General features: G+C 38.6%; 1 protein-coding gene across 1 annotated transcript in view; it reads left to right on the top strand.

The window, feature by feature from the left end:
- The window catches only part of SAMD12 (sterile alpha motif domain containing 12), a 178,973-nt gene that overhangs the window by 43,721 nt on the left and 114,118 nt on the right, over positions 1-21,134 (top strand). The window contains exon 4 of the mRNA XM_031552972.1: positions 614-743. Within this exon, the coding sequence (XP_031408832.1) occupies positions 614-743 (130 nt within the window). The remainder of the gene's footprint in view (positions 1-613; positions 744-21,134) is intronic.

The raw sequence follows: 21,134 nt of genomic DNA, 5'->3' as shown, positions 1-21,134 counted from the left end.
TACCCTGCCAAGTTGTAATTGGGGTGAGAGCTATAGAGAAACAAAAGGAGTTCCACTGGAGCTGGGAGAGGCCAGGACTTTTAACATCTTGGCCAGTCCTTGAAGTGACTCTCAGTAAAAATTAAATCTCTGTGAATATAAGGAATGTGGACAAAATTATGAGATTATTGGAATAAAAATGATGGGAAAAGGAAGTACTGAAATTAGACCTTTCACCTTTCATGTTTCAAAAGCCAGTATTAGCTTTTTGAAACATTGCCTTTCTGGTGATCTTTGCAAAGCATGTGGAAGAAGTTGGTCCTTTATGGTCAAAATCTTTCCAGAAAGAGTTTAACTGTTTCTCAAGGAAGACATAGTACAATACATTTTTGTGATGCAAGGAATACAGATGCACTGCCTGCTACTATTAAAAAGAACCTTCCACTGTGTGTGATCCCTTCAGTGATACAGTTAAATAGCTGAGTCTTGTGAATGTGCCGGTGACTGCCAGTAACAGCAGCTCTCATCTAGCATTTATTATTTTAATATTGTATATGGATACCATCATAAAATTTTTGAAAATAGTTAGCAAATGCATCATAAGTTATTTCTCTTTTTCCTTTTGCATTTCTAGTCCGGGACTGTGAAGCTGACCAAACCTGTGGCATTATGGACCCAGCAGGATGTCTGCAAATGGCTGAAGAAACATTGCCCTAATCAGTATCAAATCTACAGTGAGTCATTCAAACAGCATGACATAACTGGTAAAGTATGCACTATCGGAAATATTTTACTTAAGATGTCACAAAATGTTTTACTTTGTTGGTAATAGACTGTAGCTGTACACTGAGGGATTTTTGTTGATGTTGACTCCAGAGTTGCAAGGTCTAGAGCAGGGGGACTATCCACTGATTGGTAAGTGATTCTCCTCTCCCTCTAAAATAGAAGTTTCAGATTATTCAAGATTAATATAATAAGGAAAGAAGTCAGTCTTTATGAAGGTAAGGGCACCCCCTGTTCATTACAATCAAAACATAACTGTTAAGAAATATCTCATGAGAAAAAATGAAAATTAGTTTTTTTCATTGAGAAATATTTTTTTAGGTTATGTTTATATTCTTTGGGCTGGGAAGTGAGATCAACTGATCCTCTCCCTAGGGCTGAATCAGGATTAACACAGCTAAGTTTTTTTCTTACACACATTTGCCTAACTTTGTTCTAGAAAACTGACAACGAAGAATATTTTTTATCTTTTTATTCTAGTGTTTTATGGTCTTTAAAGTTAATAAAAGAAATATTATTTCTGCCAGTGAAACTGATTTCTCTCCCATAAGTAGCCAAAATACACATTGTCATTTGCTTTCTTGCATGTCTTCCTTTATTTGATAAGGAGCTTCGCACTTTCTGAATTTTCCTTGACTAGTCTAAAAAGTATTCATTCTGACACATTTTTTCACTTAAACACCCATAAGACATCTAAACCCTCATCACTTGCTGTCTTGTCAGCAAACCATATGTTAAAGAGCATCCTCGTATTTTATTTTCCTATTTGCTTTATAAGTTGATATTGATTTTGTTGATCTCATTGGCTTTTTAACTCCTTTTCAGTTTCCAGTAGTAGTATATTAACTGGCCTCTTTGAACTGACATTGGCTGAGTAGCTGGACTAATATAAATACACCCGTAACTTGGGAGTTAAATAGCATTTTTACTCATATCAAAGGGATTATTTAGTCTATAAAAAGTTTCATGTGGAACATTAATTTGTTCTCTGAAGTGGTAGTATACAAAACATGGAATTGACATTCAACCATTTAGTATCACACAGTGATTTCTGTTCCACATGCAAACCTCAGTGTAACAATAATATATTGTTAACTTTTGCATGTTCATTGTCTGTTTGTATACGTGTACTCATGGTGTTTCAAATTTTCCATTGATTCCTTTTGTTATTCTTTCCTTTTTGATAATATATGAGTAATTGCAAACAAGGCAAATTGAACTACTAATCTTCAATCTCGATAAGGTCCTGAATAAACATGGGAGAGACGGTTTGTGTCAAGTCGGTAAATGTTTAATTTTTGTACATAATCACTGCACCTATTTCCTCTAAGTCATCATCTGTTTCTCAGTATCTTGAATGTAGCCCTTAAAAACAGAGTCTACATCTTTGTCCAAGTGCACAGAGCTGATTGCTTCCAGAGAGCTAGCAGAAAATTTTGAATGAAGCTATTTTTTCTTTTCTTTTCTCTAGTACTGTTTTACTATTACATTTTCTCTTTAGAATTAAGGCTGTACGAGATGAAGTTGAAGAAAATATTTTTCTTTTCAACTAAATGTACATGGATAGCATTGTAGATAGGTGAAAATTCAAACTTTATAGACCTCAGTGAAAAGAGAAAATCAAAATTAATCTTGAGAGAGGTATGCGAAGGATATTGGCATGAGTATTAGAAAATAAGTCTACAGTAAAAATAAATAAATAAATACAAATAAAAGTAGATTTCATGGTTCTTGTGGGTCACTTCCCACTCAGAATGTTCATGATAACAGAAGGAGTGGAATAATGTTTGTACAGATTTTACAAATTATTGTGATAATGACTGAAATGAAAACACAGGAGTATACTTCCAGCGCTGTTTCTCCTATGACTCAAGTTACTTGAAATCTACCAAAGGGGCAGAACAGTAGATTTTGGGCTCAAAAAAAGTAAAACATGAAAGGAACTACTATGAAGATTAAACCAAGATAGTGTAACTGTTTCCAGATACGCTTACGCAAAAGTGATGTGATTGTTGAAAATTTCTCAGGAATTAAGTTGACTTTACAGGCTTCTTTGATATGGAAAAATACAGGAAAAAGGACTTGAAGAAAATGACAAGAAAAGGATATTTATGATTTATTTGAAGATAAAATCTAAGGCCTGGTCATAAGCCAGGAATAAAAACCTTGGAGAAACTTATCTACAGGTTGTCACCTCAACCAATGGTGTTGAAAAGCGCAGTATTCTGAGTACTTGGAATGTTAGTTGCTGATTACAGTTTGTTGGGTTGGGGCAAAAATGCAAAACAAAATATCCTTTGTAGAGATTTTATAAGTTTATGCTACTCCTGACAAAAAGCAGCTGCAGATGTATAAGAAAAAATGATCTGTTATACCTAGAAAGAAAGAAGTAAATTTATATTAACAGTGGTCCCAATTATGGCTTGGTTCAGTGTTCTTTCATTAGATTTGCAACAATTTAAGGGCAATGGCTGATGCTTTCTAAGGAGAGCAAAGTCCCTTGTACCCCATGTAGGATGGGACTTATTGGCTGGGGAAGCTTTGTTGAAGAGGACTTGCCTGGTAGACAGGAAGGTGAAACAAGCCATTAGTGTGCCTCGGCAGATTAAAAAAAAAAAAGCCATCAGAATCCTGGACAGTATTAATAAACATGTAGCCAGCAGATAAAAGGCAGTGGTTGTGGTTCTCAGACTCCAGTTCTTGGACCTTGAACACTGTTAAGACATTGACAAACTGGAACAAGTTCAGGTGGGTACCACCTAGCTGTTAAGAGCTGGATCATTTGCAGTGTGAGCAGGGGCTTGAAGTGTTCACCCTGGAAAAAAGGTAACTTGCCAGGGATAAGATGGGGGATCAGCAGGAGCCCCAGGTGCATAGAAATGTTATCAGAAAGATGAGGCCAAATTCTTCATGATGACAGTAAACTTAAGTTAAGTGAGAGGTTAAAGCTGAATGTATTAAGAAACTTTTGCCTCATGAGCACACTTGATATAGGAACAAGTTGTTCACGAGGTTGTGCTGTCTCCGTCCTGGGAGGATTTCAAGCCCCAGCTGGAAAATGCCTTCAGCAATGTGATCTGATCTCATAGCTGACCTGCTTAGAGCTGGAGGCTGGACTGGAAATCTCCCGAGGTGCCTTGCAACCTGAATTCTCCAGTGATCCTATGATTTGCTAAGTAATTACAAGCACCTCAGAACCAATTAAATGCATTTTGCAGCCAAATGGAGAAGATAAAATACAGAAAGGCCCAGTAAGAATTTGGGATATGTTTTGTAAACACAAAATCTTTGTGATCAGTGAGCGGAGCATCTGGATGACTTATTAAGCAAATGGGTCAGAGGTTATTTATGTTGTATTTGACCCAAAACCAGAACCAAAACAATGAAAAAGACCATCTCTGAGCAAGATCTAAGGATTCCTGGGATGAATATAGAAAAATAAGACAATAAAAAGGAAGGAACAAAAGTGACAGTGGCCTGTGCAACCAGGAACATAGTGGTAATAGTATGAGCTTGTCACAGGAGAGTCTTCAATAGATGATGACTTTTACACCAGTGCGAGGGAGTATGAAAAGTTGTTCTGACTGTACAGCCCTCTATACCTACTTTATACCAGTATAGTCTGTGCAACAAAACTGAGAAATGGACTGAGCTTTTGGTGTTTGCATATGTCTTTGAATTTGCCAGACAGCAACAGTTCTAAATGATTAGGGAGTTCTTGAGAGGTGAATTGTTCCTTGGCAGTATTATCCTGTAGCATTGAAATAAATTATGGTTTTTGCAATGTCTCAGAATTAATAGGAAGATTTGTCTTAGAACAACTAAGGAATACCATTTTTGGGAAAACGGTTCATTGACAAAGCAATAAATAAGATGTCTAAAGATCTACTTATTGATGTGTGATTTGTTGAAAGGAACGAAGGAAAGAAACCCTGCTTCACCTCTTATTTTTACGCCCTGCTTCCTAGTGTGCTAATGCATGTCTTCAGAGCATGAGGTTTTAATGCTATGATCATTAAATAAACCTCATTCTGTCAAAGTAATACCCAAGAGGTACCTTGGTCCAAGTGAAGGAATTTGATAGGAGGTATTTGAAAGGACTCCAGCCTTTTTAAATTAAACTTTTAAGGAGAAAAGGAACAGGACTCAAGAAAAAGCCTTTTTAGTTTTAAAAGGAACCAACATTTTATGAATATTCATTAAATACCAAATGGCACCTCAGAAAATGAGGTATGAGCTGCTACTGAAAACCTACAAATAGCCTCGTAATCTGGGTAATTCTATAACTTTTTAATATGCTTGCATCAACTATTTGCCTTATACAACTATATCAACTGTATGCCTTGTATTTTTATGAAATTCCTATAAAAATACTGCTTTTAGAGTCTGAAACATTTTTTTCCATTTGATTAACATAATTGCAAAATGTTAGGAGTATGCTATAGCAGCTGAAGTATGTTATGAGCACGTTGGTGAAAGGATGATCTTGTGATTTAGGATACTGTTCTGGAATTTGGCTCTATTTCAGGTTATTCTGCTATTGGAGAGGTAGCATGAGAGAATCCTAGGGACTTAAGTTACTCTATCTATATAGAGAAAGGGCCTCTCTTTTATTATCACAGTGCTGCCAGACACATTTCCAAGATACACAGTTAAGTTATACTCTGTCTCACACAATTCAGTGAGTTTGGTCTACAAAGCACGCAGTAATGGATGGGTGAGAGGCCTGACATGGAGAGCAGGAGGCTTGGGTCTTGTTCCCAGCTCAGCTTCACGGCACAGCGGGTGGGAAGGGCAATGACAAGCAGGTGGTTTTATTCACCATGTGATATCTTTCTGATCATGTTCACCCCGACTCATTCACATTTTAGTGTCTGCACAACAGAGATAATGATGGTGGTGTTTTTAAATAATTGCATTGTGATACATGAATAAAAGATGCTTAAGAGCCAGCTGAGTCTTCCTGTTAACGGTCCTTTTTATTTGAAGCAACTTCTCACTTGCTGTTTCCTCCCTTGAGAAGTGATTCTAACTTTGTTATCCTCTTGTGATGGACAAGTATCACGCCGATTTAAAATATCTCTTGCGCCAGTTGCACAGTGCACCTCATGAGGCCTCATCAAGAAGCAAAACAATGTTCTCTTCAGGTGACCCCAGTGCTTCCCTGTCTCTGGTGCTTGACACCTGCCTCCTGAATCTGCCCTCAAATCCTACTGTAGTTTCAGTGTAGAAGGTGACACAAACTGGCACCTTTTTTTAACTTATTTTATTTCACATTGTTTTATTGTCCCTTATAAATGACTCATAACCGACCTTCCAGATTATTGTTGGTTGAGGACTGGTTTTATGATCAGATATAGGACTGGTTCCAAGTAAAGAAGGTCCTGGTTCAAGGCAAGGTGTTGTAGGAAGTACTTCAGCCTCCTTTAAAACATTATTCAAGTTTTGTTTACTGCCATTTTCTTTGGTTACAAACTTGTGACAATTTCAATGTTGCTTAGCACGCTCCTACATCTCAGGAAGCATCTACTTTATTTACAGAAAAAGAAATCAATTTTGATAGAAACAAACAAACAAACAAAAAAAAACACCAAAAACCAAAACAACCATCATTGTTTTCAAAGGGAGGATATTTCCAATAAAACATGAATTAGCTTCCTTGTTTTGTGTATGACCGTTCTCTTTGGCACAGTGGACTTCTCCTCCCAATAAGCATTCATCTGATGTTGGTTAAGGCCAGCGTGGATGGGGCCCTGGGCAACTCTATCTAGTGCCTAATTTAGTGGTTAACCACCCTGGCCATGGCAAGGAGGTTGGAACTAAATGATCTTTGAGGTCCTTTTCAACCCAAGCCGTTCTATGATACCGTGGTTTGTAGAAATAGCTTCCATCTCCACCCCCCTCTGTGAAACCTTTCCCTTCTCTGTGGTGCAAGGGGTAAGCTGGCCTTGTCCACAACCCCTTCTGCCACTTTTCCTTGCACTTTCTGGGAGGTCTTAGCAGCACTGTTGGTTGGTGGGCTGTCAGATCAGTCCAGACTGCTTTCATCTGCAGTTTAAAAAGCAAAATTACCGTTTCACGCTGAAAAAAGCTTTTATTCTGCTCTCTGGATAAGGTCAGTCTTCTTTTCAGCATTCTTCACGCAGCTGTGATGCTCGTGTTAGAAAATGTGAGGGACTAAAGAGTTCTCACTATTTCATACTTGGCTGCTTTCAGACTTTTAACATGTGGAACACATCAAAGAGTGACGACTTTGGGATAAAGCTCCAGTTTGCATAATATGTGGCAAAATGTTCTTTTTTTTGCATGGAAAATAGAAATATTTTAAGTAATCTTGTGTTTATATAGCTTTGTATGTATTTAATTGAAAGAAGTTGGGTAGACCGAATAGTTGGAAAGTGGAAATATTTTCTTTTTTTTTTCTTAATACGTGTTATTGATAAAAGAACTTTTTCTGTGAAAGGTATCATCTTTCATATCTGAACGGCAGGTCAGGCTTTCCAGTCAGATTATAGCTTGTGAAATATATAAGAAACTCCCAGAAGGCAAAATAATATTGCACCTATGTTTCAACTTCTTGGAATTGTTCAGATAGTGCTCCAATATTAAAATATTTATTTTTTTCCTGAGAAGTTTTCTGTGTGAAAAATAATCTCTGGAGTATTATGGCAGAAATAGGAGGCTGCTTTTAAAGTGGCCGCCCTGATAAGGTCTTTGTTGCTAAACCAACTTGCAGCTTGTGCGTAGAGGAACCAGCCCTATTTGTGTGTGCTCAAATGAGTCACTCTTAGTGATGACATGGAACAATCTTCTCTTCTGTACACGAAGTGATGGGGAGTGTCTAATTCTATTATTTGTTATATAAAGTCACATGCAGAGGAAGTTGTATTACTTTGTTGTGTTTAATAGGAAAGGGAAGTTGCCAAAGGGTGGTGGAGGCATTTTTGGCCTTTCTTGCCAATGGCTTATTAATGTTACTACTTCTCTATGTACTAAACTTGGAATTAATGATTTCCATTTTCCTCCTCCATTATCAGATGTGTGAGCTGCTCTGCAAGTCACTGATGAATGTTTTACACTCTCTCATTTGATATTTTCTGGATTTGGTTGCTTTGCTTGGATATGCTCTCTCCATTTGTAATCACCTGGGAAGATCTCCCTTGGTTTCAATAAATGACTCCTCTACAGCATACTCAAAACAGAATTGTACTCTAGCTGCTTCTTTTTCTATACTCTGCCATCACCGTATAGGAATTCAGTAAAAGTCGCGATAGCTGCATTTGCTGTAGCTTTTACACCTTTCTGATGTATAACAGAATCCAAAACATTTTTTAAATTGAAAATTGAAAATATAGTTTTGGTCCTTGAACTCCGAGTTTGAAATTCTCTAACAGCTTAGCCTTAGATAAGTCATTCTGTACCTTTTGAGTGTGAGTGTTTAGGTGACAGGAGAGAAAAGAGTATTGCTCTTCATTTGAAGTAGTGTTTACGTGCACTTAATCCTCAGTACTTGGTCCTCGAGCACTGTCAGAATTAATGTTTCATAATTACATACAAAAATAATTGGATTATTTCTTCCCTCTAATACTTTTTTTTTTTTGCATTTTTAAATTTAACCTTGTTCTATTTGCTTTAGTCAACTTGTGCTAACTAGAGATCGCACCATCTTTTACCCTTCTCCCTAAAATCTATGTTACCCATAGATAAGCTGGATCCACTGTACCCTCTAAGAAAACACCTGTTCACATTATTATCATTTAAAGTCACTTCCAGAACTTCTCACCTTGGCAGCTAGTTTCAAAATCACTTTCTGTTTCATACTCTGAGGGGAACTAAAAATGTGAATTAGGTAAGATACAGAAAGCTGTATCAAAACCTATTTCAGGAACTCTTGAACCATATTGTAAAGCTTGGTGATATTTCCTGGCTTGCCGATAAGGCTGCACAGTGTGTCTGCAAGAACTGAACATGATTGTGATCCATTGACAGAGCTAAAAAGCTTAGAAGTTACTGATTTAGCCTTTGGGTGCTTACCCTATCTATCTTAGGTGACTCAGGCATCCAACTTAAGTGTGATTTAAAAGACCAAGGGTAAATGAGTAGATTATTGAAGGAGTCAGTTGAGAGGCAAGGAATGCTTCCAAATAGATGAATTTAGTGAACTTAGAGAAAGGAGTTATAAAAGCAACCCTTTTATACTCACCCAATTTCCTTTTTCCACTGCCAGTTGTTTTGGAGACAAAAGGAAGAAAAAGGCTTCACCATAATAACTTTGACACGTCTCTTATCAAGTATTTTTTTTCTTTAGGTGCATCAGGTGAGTACTGACTACTTTACTAATAGTTGTGACAGTTTGTCAAATAATAAAGCTCTACCCTTTCATTTCATTTCTCAGGAAGTTCTCTTTCTACAGGCTTTTGCAACCATCGCCAGTTGTTAGTGATTAGGTTATTACTTTACCATGTTCCTTGATCACTAGGATGTATGATACTGAAGCTAGGCAGGGAGAAGCACTGTTATTACCTAGAGATCTCCAAGAAACAGCTTGAAGCCTTACAAAGTCGCATCACTAATTCTGAGCACACTTCTTTATTTCCCTCTTTTATATCCCTCTTTGGTTAGTACTGATGAAGTACTTCAATATGGTGCATAAATGCTCATAGACTTTCACTGAAATGAAGGATGGAGTCCTCAGTTTGGAACGCAGCATGTAATATTTAGGCCTTCCTGTGAATTGTACTGATTCCAAGTATTCTGCCTGACCAAGGTCTCACTAAGTGTAATTCTTCAGTGCTTTTTAAAGATTTCTGCTCTATCTGTTGAGTTGGGAACTTACATTTTCAGCTAGGTTCAACTGCCAGTCAGCGCTTCTGGGTTCTCATTTACCATAAAGTTAGGCTTTCTTGCAGCATTTTGGAAGTTCTGATTCTTGTTTCAGTTTGGAATCAAGACAAAAATGGGAGATATTGGACGATCTTCTTTCAGATTACTTGGGCTATAGCCTGGTATTTATCTTCTTGCTGTGCAGACATCAAGTCAATTTTATGGCTCAGTTGTAGGTAAGGAAAATTTAGATGGGGAAAACTTAAGTGATTAAGCTGAGAAGTTGTTAGAGGACCTTACAATTCTTCACTTTGAAGAAGTGAATTAATTTGCTGCTTAGTGGGTGTGTGTTTGTGATATCAGTGAGCAGCTAAAGCCGATTCTTTATTTCAGCTTGTTACTTGCCAGCATGTGCTATTCATGATACGGGGATTTAGTTTTAATGTAATCTTATAATTATTTGGCTGTGTTCCCCAGTCTAATAACACAGTTAGCCTAATGATGAAACACAGAAGGAAGCTCTCCTGAAATCCCAAAGTCTTGGATGTGGTGTCTTCCAGGTTTGACTTCTCTACTGGGACACAAACAAGCAAATGCATGCTCAGTCTCACACATCCAATCTATCTGTAACTTACGGTTTTCCTTCTTTCACTTCAGACCTCAGGCATTATCTAATTCCCTCTGACTCTCCCTCAACCAGGAACCTTCAGACAATTATGCTGTGATTCCACCTTCTCTGCTTTCTTTTTTTTTAAATGTATATACGTAGCTAATGAATCCACTCGTGCACCATATCTCCAACAGATGAATTCTTATCTTAAATTTTCCCTTAGTTGAGCTTCCTATATTCTTAGCTACCTTCTGCTTTTTTCTTTCTGGACTTCTTGGCAGGCTTCTTGTGGAATTGCCAACAAGAGCTGGACTTGCTCTGTGTAGATGTTCTGTGCCCAGAATTCCCCCAGTATCACTGGCTGAAGGGTAATGGCCATATGTAGTCTTTAGTACTTTCCAAGTGTATCCAGGTTGATGTTCACAAAGAAGTGGAAATGCACTTCAGGAAAGTGTTATATTATTATTATTATTTTTTCTTAACTCTTCGTTAAGTTTGTCTTTGTACAAAACTTGAACAAAAGTTTTAAAACAGCACAAAGAGACCTGATTCTGATTGTCTCACTGTGCAATGTGGTAGAAATACTTTTTGCTGTCTTTCAGGAAGGACTGCAGTAGTTTATTGAGATGTAGTGCAATAATTCTTCGTTCCTCAGGGGGGAGCTTACATACCAGCTAACTGATACCTGGTCTCCAGTTTGAGATTCTGCTAGGCTGTATTTTCAGCAGCTTTATGGTACTGTATTGGGAACATGTTATCCAATCTAAAGCAAAATTACAGCAACAGCTATAATTAGCTACAGACTTTATCCCAACAGAATATCCACATTTGTGTAATCCTGAGTCTGTGATGACTGCACAGTGATCTGTGTAGGGCAAGCCAGGCCTTACTTTCAGTTTTCCATTCCTTCAAATCTGTAGACCATTGCTTGATGGCTGCTAATTTTTTTCTTGTCTTTGAAAATGATTCAGTTTTTGGAAATATCAGCCCAGCCAACTGAGTCTTTTACAGAGAACAAAAAGACAGGAAGAAAAAGTACTCCTCTCTTCCTTACCACCACTGTATTCTAATAAAAGTAACATTCAAAGTTCCCTTTTTTCTAACAGCTCAAGTGCTGAAAAAGCTGGCCTTTGAGAGTCAAGATTTACCAAGGGAGTAGCTTTCAGTGAAAAGAAGTGCTGTCCACTGAAAATTTGATATAGTTAATTGAGCAGGTCAGAAAGTCTGACCGGGTCTGGTACAGTGTATCTGACACAGAGCTTTATCCTTGTTATTATAGAATACACAGCAGAAGGAAGTCGCAAATACCTGGCTCTTTTAGCAGAGATGTAAAGACCCAGCATTTTCCTCTTGAATTCAGCGGAAGGAGCTCTTGGAAGAGAAAAAAGACTGGATCCTACCCAAGCCCTTCCTGAATTCAGGAACTGATTTTCAGTCCTTTGCCCAACAGGATCTGCATGCCCTGTAAAGTGGTTGTCTGATGGGTTCCTCAGATCTTAGTAGTGATCGACACTTAAACTAAAGCAGCTGTCTGTCCTTCTGTGTGCAGCCAGTAGGACTGCTTGCTTCTGAGGAAGAGGAATCCAGTGTGAGCAACTTGAACCTTTATATAGTTTTTTGTTGTTTATGAACAGGAATACTACAGATACAAATATGAGCCCAGGCACTCATAAAAAAGCAGATTCTTAAGCCATTTTGGTCTGCAGCATGGACACCTAGATTAATCTATGGACCTTCTTAAGCAGTTGTGTCTACAGTGCATCTTTAAAATTTTAACATAAATATATGTTAAAATAAACATATTCTGTCTTTCCTCTCCCCAAGAATTCTTTAACCTTATTTAACCCAGAAGTAAATATTGGAGGCCAACTTGGTTATACAGCAATAAACATTAAGTGGTTAACCTCAGAAAAAACTTGGGATCTCCTGTTCGATGGCTTATTAGAAATGCTCTGCTCATACTGAACTGAAGTGACTAAAATGCATTCTGCTGTGGATTTCAGTCATTCAAGACTACATGTATTTACAGAAGAAGCAGGGTTAAAGGATAACACACAAAAAATGATGTTAGAATGTGAGCTATCCCACAGAAGCTTTGAGAAACTCAGGAGCCTGCAACTCACTGAGCTGTACAGACCTCACCCTGTTCTTCAACAGTACTGCCTGAAAGACAGAGCAATTCCTGCCCACCAAGTTGGTAAGATATGCCTCCAGCTTCCACAGATTAAAAATGCTTCTCAATCACTGACTAAAAAAAAGAAATGCTCCCCAGAGGGAAATTAAAGGATCTCTTCTGTTTTCTGAAATGCAGAACAATGATGCAGTTGAGAAAATGTGTATTTTTTTGTCAGTGTGCCATGTATTCATGATAGGCCGTCAGTGTAATCCCTGTACCGTTAAGTGTTCTGACAGGACACCTGCATCTTATTGTGCTGTGGTTAGAGAAAGATCTTTCACAGAACTGTTTGATACCAAAATCAGGTTTCTGTATTTAAACCTCAGTTACTGTCTCTGCGGGTTCTGTTGAGTGCAATGTATTGCAGAATTGAGATGATTTATTTGTTCACAGATCAAAATAACAAATCCTGGAGTTATTTGTGTTGGCAGTGTCCTGTTGAAACCATCCACTCTCCCCCCCCCACTCAAGGAAGGAGTGTCAGCTAGAGCAGATTGTCCAGGACTTGGTCAATTGGGTTTTGAATATCTGCACAGATGATCTATTTAGCTGAGGTTTTTCTCAACTGTAACTATGATGTGCATTTTTAGTGTTTATTTTGCATAGACTACGCATATTCTATCTTGTAGTGCATCCTTTTGACCTAAATCTAACAGCTTAGAACCTGGAGATGGATTAGTAGGGTTATTCAAAAAGCAGTGCCAAATGTAGAACAATCTCGAATGGCATATAAGGAAGTGTTTGTTATGTGTTCTAGTTTTTTGTTGCTCTTAAGTATAAACATTGTCTGGAGATATGCCAGAAATGTGACAATCTGTTAGGAGCATATCACATCTATAAAGTACTGTGATCCAATGCGTTGTCAAGCACTAGTTAAACAGTGATGCTAAACTGCCTGTGTCCATTGGTTTATGAATGTTATATGCATGTAGATAAAGCTTGTCATATACTGGCTTATCAAAAACAAACAAAAGACAGCTTGACTGTGATGAATGTCACCTGTAACCTTTATCCTGAGCTAATCTACTTCTGAATTTGCCGTTCACAAATGTGCACAATCCTTTTTTATGTCACATTAAGCCACATTCAAACCCATATCATACTGACTCACTCCAAGTCAGTCTCACAGAGAAAGCTTCTTTCTTTTCAGAAACGATGCTCTAGGATTTTGTTCTTTTTGTTACACTCAACACAAGGAACTACAGACCTGTTAGCCTCTTGCCAATTCTGCCAAAATAATGGAACAGTTAATTTAGGTTTCTGTCGACAAAGAATGGCATTGTATAGTTAATACCAGTCATCTTGATGACCAACCTGTCAAACTAACCTGATACTCTTCTCTTTTCTTTCTTTTTTTCTTTCACATTGGCAAGGTTACAAGCTGAGTAGTTACCGGTCCCCATGTAGAATATACTATACTTATCCCCCGAAGCATACAGCGTAGGATTATGTGACATCTTAATTAAATATTAGCCTTTTCATTTGTACACCGTGTGCTGGAGTCTGGCTGGTTTGTGAGCAGATGCCTGTATATGGGGATATGCTAATGAACAAGGGCATTACTGGTGTCCCGTGCACTGGTCATGCAGCATCACCTGGACTTTGTGCTGGTAGTTTAAGATTACGGTTAGGCTCAGTAGCCAACAATTAGCAGGGCAGGTTGGTGGTACAAGTGTGGTGTGAGTAATTGAGTTAAATGGTCCTGGCAAAATGTGTATAATTGTAGCCAAATACAGTGCAGTACCTGAGAAATCCCTTCGCCCTGCAGGGATACCCTCTTCTTACCCCTTGGAAAGCAGCCTGTCAGAGAAGGAAATGAATTAGGGGTTTTGTAAATAGCTGTGTTACATGCACACCCAATGCAAAGCTAATGGGACTTACGTAATCTCTGGTTATAGAAGTATTGAATAGCAGGGACTGTTGTAATGCACACAGATCAGGTCGCTTAGGGCTTTACTAAGATACTGTGTCCAGTTGTAGCGTTTTAATTCCAAGAACAGCAAAGAGTAGATGGAAGGAGGAGCCCAGGCTTTTCTCAAGCCTGGAAGGTGAGCCTTGTGTTGTCATGTTACAGGAGATGAAGCTGCTGAAAGGAAGGTTGATAGGTGACTTGATAACTGGGGACACGGACTTAACAGGACAACAGCATACGTTCAAAAGCTGAAATTGGAAGCCTGAGTGATTCAATAATAAGAAAATGAATCCTGTCTTTGCAGGTCATTCAGCAGCAGAGCTGCTTACTAGAAAAAAGGGCAGAAACTGACAGAATTGAGTTTTTAAAAAATGAGATAGATGGGAGGAAAAATACTTGGTAGGCATGTGTACACTCAGCACCCGGGCTGCATGATGCTGCATGATCACAGCCATTCTTTAGCAGAAACACCTGCAGTCTCTAGACTCTGATGCACTCTACAGGTTCTGTGGTTTTGCTTTTCTGTTTTGTGAGAGTTAGGCTTTCAGAAACAAAGGCCCCTGGGAAGCTCAATTGAAGCTTGAATGAAGCACCCTATTTTGTGTGAGAAACCTATTAGGAAAACTCCAGATGAAATAATCTGCTAGTTACCCAGCTGTATTTGCAGTCTATAAGTGTTTTTTCCTATTTATTCAATCTATATATCAGACTAAGTCTAGGTTAAAATTTCTGATATAAGGACAACTTTTCTTTGTGTTGCCACATTGTGCAGCATGCTACTGTATGTGTCACTTCAGAAAAAATCATGTTAGGGGTAAGTACCTGTACTTAGGAAACAATGCGGTGAAATCAATCAGTAATTCATATGTGTAATTCTTGCTCTCCCAGCAGCTCTCCCAGGGCTTGAATCCATTGTTTTTTTTTCTGTTTGACCAGGTAGGGTGTTAGACTAGATTGATGTACTTTAGAACAGTTAATTCGGAAATTTAAAATCATTGTCTTCTTTTAGAAACTTCTTTTGACTTAAATTTTGTAAGTGTACTAAATGGGATATATACAAAAATGACTTCTCTGAATAGTTTGCTGCACAGCGAGTCTAGTGAGATCACAGAATCAGAGGATCATCTGAGTTGGAAAGGATCTCTAAGGGTATCTAGTGATGAACAATGATACCTACAGCTATGTCAGGGTGCTCAGAGCACTGTCCAGCCTGACCTTGAGCGTCTCCAAAGGTGGGACGTCTCCTACCTCACTGGGCAGCCTGTTCCAGTGCCTCACAACTCTTAACAACTTTTTCCCTATCTCCATCTAAATCTCCCATTTTAGTTTGAAATCATTTCCCTTTGTCCAGTCACAACAGACCCTGCTAAAGAATCTGTACTTTCTTATAGCCACTCTTTAGATACTGAAAGGCCTCTCACAGGTCTCCCTGGAACCTGCTCTTTTCCAGACTGAGCATCTCCAGCTCTCTCAGCCTGTCCTCAAAGGAGGTGTTCCATCCCTTGGATCATTTTGTGGCCCCCCTCTGGACACGCTCCAGGAGGTCCATGTCTCTTCTGTACTGGACACAGTACTCTAGGTGAGGTTTCACCAGAGCAGAGCAGAGGGGAGGATCACCTCCCTTACCTTGCTGGCCATGCTTCTTTTGACGCAGCCCAGGATACGGTTGGATTTCTGGGCTGCAGAGGCACATTGCTGGCTCATGTCCAGCTTCCCATCCACCAAGTCCTTTTCAGGAGGGCTGTACTTTATCTTTTCATCCCCCAATTTGTAATGATAGTGGAGGTTGACATGACCCAGATGCAAGACCTCACACTTGGCTATGTTGGACCTCATGGGGTTCTCCTGGGCCCACAAATACTAATACATACTCACGTACTTTCCATTCTATTTTTAGGTATCACTTCTGTAGGAGATTTCCCATATAAATTATTAATACCATCCATTTTCCATGTTTATTTACACATTCTTTTTAGATCAAGTAAACATTTGTTGCTGAAGCTGTATTTGATGCATTCTTACTGGGGCAGATACCAGAATCTACAGCCTGCTCAGAGACTTTGACTTCTGGAGCTGTTACCTGGGAATTGCTGTAAAAAGCACTGTGGGATAGGTAAATAATTCTTCAGTCATACGATGTATTTCTTTACAATTGCAACATCAGAAGTGGTTATCCCACTGTCATAAAACTGGTAGAGAAAATAACTATCTGAAGACAATTTCTTCCAAAGGCATAAAGCTTCAAGTATTTTTTTTTCAAGTTCAGAAATGTGTGGACATCAATTGACATAGCCTTGATCTGATTCAGCAGAAAGATTTGAACTGTAGTGTTATCTTTGGCCTGCATATGCTACATAAAGCAGTGCCACTGAAATTCCTGATCCATCTCTGTGTTACTGAGATGGGACCTGTAGCTGCAAAATGCAGACATCAAGTCTATCTAAAGGGAAGCAGTGGTGGCCTGTGTTCATCCGTTTTTTTAGGCAGGAGTACATTTTAGCTGTGTAAATTCCACAGCTTCTATTTTCAGTGCTTGGGGCTGCTTTTGTTTTCAGCAGACTACCTTATCTCAGAGTTAGACATTTTGTAAAAGCTGTTCAAAGATTTAGATTGTAAAGTTAGGGAGTTATCTCTAGTGTTCATTCAAAAAAATAATGCAAAGGTAGTAGGCTTCCAGAAGATTTTATCTTGATGCTTGAATTTTCCTTAATTAAAACAAAAGTTACCTACTCCAATTGAAGTTGAAAGAATACTTTCATCATAGAACTAAGCAGCTCTGAACAAGACTTCTCTTTTCTTTGTCTTTCTGCTTGTCGTTTTTAATCATGAGAGGGCTGAACTAGTGGATGAATGATACAAGGAAAAGCACTGATTCTGGATGGTCCGAGTCAAATACCCCGTACCTTTAATACCAGTTTCAAAATTGTAAATGTGCACTAATGTAGCATGACTCTCAGGCTTTGCATTAGCATGGCTCTCAGGCTAAATATGAAGGATTGTGTGGAGCATCAATGAACAGCCTTCCCTCTGGGCAATGAGATAGGGAAAGGATGGCATGTAATACTGCAAGGGAGGGATACTTAGCACATATGCACTTGCAAAATGTAGCTTGAGCTTATGGTGTTGAGCAGCATTGACTCCCATGCTGAATTCAGTGTATCTTTTTCTGACTGCTTGACAGGAACACATGATGGTTCCAGTCTAGTACAGGGAATGAACAGTGACTGGCGGACAACAAGGGTTTCATTTTTGCCAGTGGAATTCACAGCAACTGGCTGACAGTAGGGGAAGTCTCTGGAGTATTCTGTTTCAGATACTGATGAATGTCTGTTCAGGAGACTGCAAATTCTGGCTCAGTTTTTGGTTGGACTGGGACCTCTCATCAATCTGTGTTCAGATTTTGAGTCTTTCTGTTGAACAATCTTCTTTTTGCTGCCTGAACTCCAGCAGTGGAAATCTTTAGAAGTTCAGGAGGGACAGCTTTTGTTCTCCTATTGTGTCTGGTTCTGGAAAGGTGCTACCTGGCTTGGTTGGTTCCGTCCTATAGCCTAAGCTGATGCGTGCACAACATCTTGAAATTATTTTTTGAGTTAGTCTGCTGAATGGTTGCAGACTGAAATGCTTAAAAGGTTCTGATATGAACAAATTCAGATAGATCTTCATGAAGACAGCATGTTGGCACAAAGGCTTATTTTCAAGTTTTGCTTTCAAACTAGAAACTGTGGGTTTTTTCTTCCTTTCAATAGCAATTTCTTTTAACAGAACAGCAAGTATTTTCTCTGACCTTGTACTGAAATACATTCGCATTCTGGCAAAAACAATTAAGTCTACCAAAAATCAGTCTGATGCAAAATAACTGATGTGGAAATTTTCAGCCTCAGTGATTGTGATTCAGCAACACTTAATGATTATGAAAGGTGTCAAGCAGCTATAATCATAGTCATCGGCACCTGTGTTGTATGCATGTACCAAAACATGCATTTGGTCTCCCTTGCTAAGAATGTATGCAATCCCTAAGTGTTATGCGTGTATCAGCTACATTGTACCTTTCTCAGTGTAAAAGGAATGTCTGTTTAGAGGGGCTGCTGCTATTCTGCAAATCAAGTATATGCCATCAGGAAAGCATTTGATTTCTTACTTCATTGCTTTATTTAAAAATTAATTTGTTGAACTAGAAGTCCATTATTGTTCCGTCTATAGAAAAATAATTATCAGTAAGTTTAATTTCATATATTTTCTATGCATCGTGATCATTTTCAAGGCTCTCTGAAACCTCAATAGACATGATATTCAAATATAATCTACACACCTCTTTAAAGCAGCAAACCAGCTGTGGTTATGAGTATATTATATCAATGTGCATGTAGCCTAGAATGTTGCTTTTGTCCAAAAGCAGTGCTTAGGGAGGAGTGTGAAAACAGGACAATCATATGTCATGTTTATTTCTAATACCCTCCTGCCCTCCAACTCTTTGTGGTTCACTGTCTTCCACAGAGCAGGTTGACTCCTGTCTTTGAGCAGACACTATGAATGCACAGCCAGAATCTCAGTGGGGAAATATGTATGAGTAAAGGACAGAGACGAGAGTACTCAGATTACCAAAAAGCTGTTGTTTCCTGTTTTCTAAGCTCTGAACAGTGCAGATTTAATATTTATTAGACTTTTCAGGTGCTCAGTTTTGTTTTATACTAGAGGTAGTGAATGTTTTAAGGTGGGAGGTAGTAATAAGGATATTAAAAACAAATTTAAAAAAAAAAGCACAACAAAAACAGAGTAGACATCTGTGTGCCTCCTGAGCTCATAGCTTTTGTTGATGCTTAGTTAATGTTTCAGTTGAAAAACAAATTCTCCAGACTATCTGGTGGCACAAATACTTTTATCACCAAAAATGAAACCTAGGTGAGCACAGTATAACCCTGTGTGAGTCTGTTTCATCTATCATATGTGATTCAGATTTCTGGCGTTTAAGATATTTCTGTCAACATTGCTGGAAGTCTGCTTTGTAAAACTTGTGGCGTTTACTTACATTCCCCTACTGTTGCATACAGTTCTGACCTTCAGAGACACCATTTCTTAGGGACGCAGCCTTTTCATTTTTGTGAATTTGATGGATAATGCCTGGCTTTCATTTCCCCGATTGCCTGTTCGTTTCTACCAGGTGTGCTTCGGGACTAATTCTGTTTGTTTGTTTTATCCCTTTAAGAGAGAGCTAGTTAGTTGTCAGTAAAATTACGTTGTCTGAACGTTTACTGTGTGTTCTGGAATGCCAGATGTCAGAATACAACTTACAGCATAAGCTGGAAACCTTATTTCTTCTTCAGAGTCGTCTTGAAAATTTAAGGCAAAATAGAATATGGTTCTTCATATCCCATCGGAGTGAATCCTTCACTAGTGAGCAAGTATCTGCATACTCTCTATGTAAGCAAAGTCTAGCTAAACATCATTCACTAAATCTTGTACAGTCTATTGCTGAGTTGCAAAAATTGCTGGGAACATTACACCAATATGATCATCCATCTGGCAGAAAAAAAATGCTGCAAACTGCAGTGCCGTTGACACTTTTGTATGGAAAAAGCTCTGATATGTTGGATCCATTCTGTAGCCCAATGAATTGCTTATAGTAAAAGAATGGTGCAAACAGTCACAGTCTGAAATACGTGCTTGTACAAATCTGTAATTATAATTGGTAGTGAGAGACTAGGGCAAGCAGTATCTTTGGATAGTATCTCTCAAAAATGTATCAAAATGATTAAATGGCTTTCCCAAAGAATTTGAGGGCTTGCTAATTCTAGTCTGATCTGGAAAAGAAGAAGTGCAGCTTGCTTTGTTTGTACAATTAATAGCTTTCTCTGAGTGCAGAAAAGTGAAGTTGCCAAATTTGACCTTGGACAAGAATCAGAGCTGGGTTATTGAGCTTCTTTTGTTTTATGTGAACCACAGTGACCAGTCTTGTAATTCTCCTCTGCAGGAGGTTATTGAAAAGTACTGGAACTGATTTCAACTGCAATGACCCAACATGGGCAACAAATTAGTTTGACTTGACTTTGGATTGTTTTGCACCGCCATGTCTTTTGTCCATAAACTTTGTATGTCATCTGGTTGTCAAGCCACGCTGGAAGGGGGTTTGCTTAGCAGTGGGTTGGATTTGCCCTCAGCAAAGTAGATGTGAATGTCCTTGTGCCCTCTTCCAATTATTGCAAACTTACAATGTTTTCTAAGTAGTTTCTTACAGCTCATACAGCCGGTAAAGCAGTATCTGTTTGCAGACTGATGTGTTTTCTCCTGCTCCGGGGACATCAGGCAGGGTTTCATCTATAGTTTTAAATACAGGTGTGTGGTTGTTACCATCCTGTGCAGTTTTTACTTGTGGGAAGATCACATACCTTTGTCTGGATTACTCCCCAGCCATGCCCCAGGCAGCTTTGTTATGGTCATGTAGTGGCAATGCTCAGAGTAATTGACCACTGGAGAAGGGAGCTTTACCTTTGCCAACTGCCCAGCAGTAACTTAACAGAGGTATAAAAAGCAGGAGTTAGGACAGGTGCTAAAGAAGGGGAAAACCAGAGCTCTCTCTAGTGCCTTTGTAAAATGGAATAGCTGTGGTTAAACTGTATTGCATTGACTATTGGCACTCAGCAGTGTGATGAGATGTGTGATGCTTTACTTCCTGGAATCCAGCTTCAAGTGTCTGCAAAAATGAAGGCAAACTTAAAGTAAACTTGTTTTTTTCCCTTGTGAAGAGATTCATTGTATAATTTGCTCATTTAAAAACACTTATTGTTGTTGACAAATTGGTTTTTATGGATTTGCAGACCTGTATAGGAGTAGTTTGCTTATATTAAGGGTTGTAC

Source organism: Meleagris gallopavo, chromosome 3 (assembly GCF_000146605.3).
Source record: "Meleagris gallopavo isolate NT-WF06-2002-E0010 breed Aviagen turkey brand Nicholas breeding stock chromosome 3, Turkey_5.1, whole genome shotgun sequence".
Classification (NCBI taxonomy): Eukaryota; Metazoa; Chordata; class Aves; order Galliformes; family Phasianidae; genus Meleagris; species Meleagris gallopavo.
This window is presented reverse-complemented; position numbering and strand designations above follow the sequence as displayed.